The sequence below is a fragment of the Frankliniella occidentalis genome, unplaced genomic scaffold, assembly GCF_000697945.3.
Source record: "Frankliniella occidentalis isolate FOCC.00 unplaced genomic scaffold, Focc_3.1 Scaffold34, whole genome shotgun sequence".
NCBI classification, from domain to species: Eukaryota; Metazoa; Arthropoda; class Insecta; order Thysanoptera; family Thripidae; genus Frankliniella; species Frankliniella occidentalis.
The window spans coordinates 829432-830582 of record NW_026267164.1 but is presented as its reverse complement, the minus strand read 5'-3'; the positions used below and the strand labels follow the sequence as shown (position 1 = coordinate 830582).

The following is a 1151-nucleotide window of genomic DNA, read 5'->3' as shown; positions in this document are numbered from 1 at the left end:
GGCCGAGATATGGGGCTGGGGCTACTACTAGGCGTGGGGCAGGGTGACGTGGGGTTTGGCGTTTGGGAGAGAGACAGAGAGTGAGTGTGTGTAAGAGAGAGAGAGAGAGAGAGAGAGAGAGAGAGAGAGAGAGAGAGAGAGAGAGAGAGAGAGAGAGAGAGCGCTGTGATATTGGAGGCGTGGCGTGGTGCAGGGTGTGGCCCGGCTCGCGTCGCCCCGCTTCGCATTCCTGCTGCTGGCGGGCGCGAATAAGCCGCCAGTAGCTAAGTCGAGAGCGGCCTCCCACGGCGTCTCCCCTCGCCCCGCGCACGATGTGACGACCACACCGCGGCCGGCACACCGCGGGGCGTTCCAGAACAGACCAAAGGGTACGTTCAGTTGACTGACAATGGGCAGCACAGTGATGAGGGAGGAGGAGACAGCGGAGCAGGAGCAGCGCGAACGGGGTGCAGCCTACCCACTCCTCCCGTCCACGCGTGTCTTCTTGCACTGGCTGGGACAGGGTCGCCTCCGTCCGTCTCTCCCTTATTCCCTCCCTCCCTCCCTCCCTCCCTCCCTCTTCGTGTTCTCTCCGGTCTCCCACCACCACTTTCACCTCTCACCACTCCCTCCCCGTATAAGGATGAGCTACGCTCTGAATAAAGGGTTTTGTCCGTCCTCTAGACGAGGTGCATAATTTTTCGCCGCGGAGAGAGAGAGAGGGAGAGAGAGAGCTGGGGGCAGGTAATAATGCGGGTAGAGGGAGAGAGGAGAGGGGGAGGCTTGCGTCATGGGTTTGCCGCTCGGACCCGGAAGTAGTGGGCAAAGTGAAGGGGGCGGGAGAGGAGAGATTTGTGAGTGGGGGGCACTGTTTGGCACTGTTAAAAACATTTGACTTGCCGGCTCACTTACGCATGTTTTAATCGTCTTGTTTCAGGCAAACTTGCTACGGCTGCATGATCATCTGGCAGCGACACATCGACGTCCTGCAGTACAAGGAAGGTGAGTCGAGTCACGTGTGGCCTTCGCCGCGGCACAGGGAAGCGAAAGAACAAAGAAACGGAATGTGGTCAGTGACCGCTGCTGGCCGCTGCTGGCCGCTGCTGGCCGCTGCTGGCCGCTGCTGGCCGCTGCTGGCCGCTGCTGGCCGCTGCTGGCCGCTGCTGGCCGCT

General features: G+C 61.0%; 1 protein-coding gene across 1 annotated transcript in view; it reads left to right on the top strand.

The window, feature by feature from the left end:
- The window catches only part of LOC113214904 (uncharacterized), a gene marked incomplete in the record, with an annotated part of 273650 nt that overhangs the window by 260034 nt on the left and 12465 nt on the right, over window positions 1–1151 (top strand). Inside the window, 1 exon segment of the mRNA XM_052265995.1 lies at window positions 917–981. Coding sequence (XP_052121955.1) covers window positions 917–981 — 65 coding nt within the window.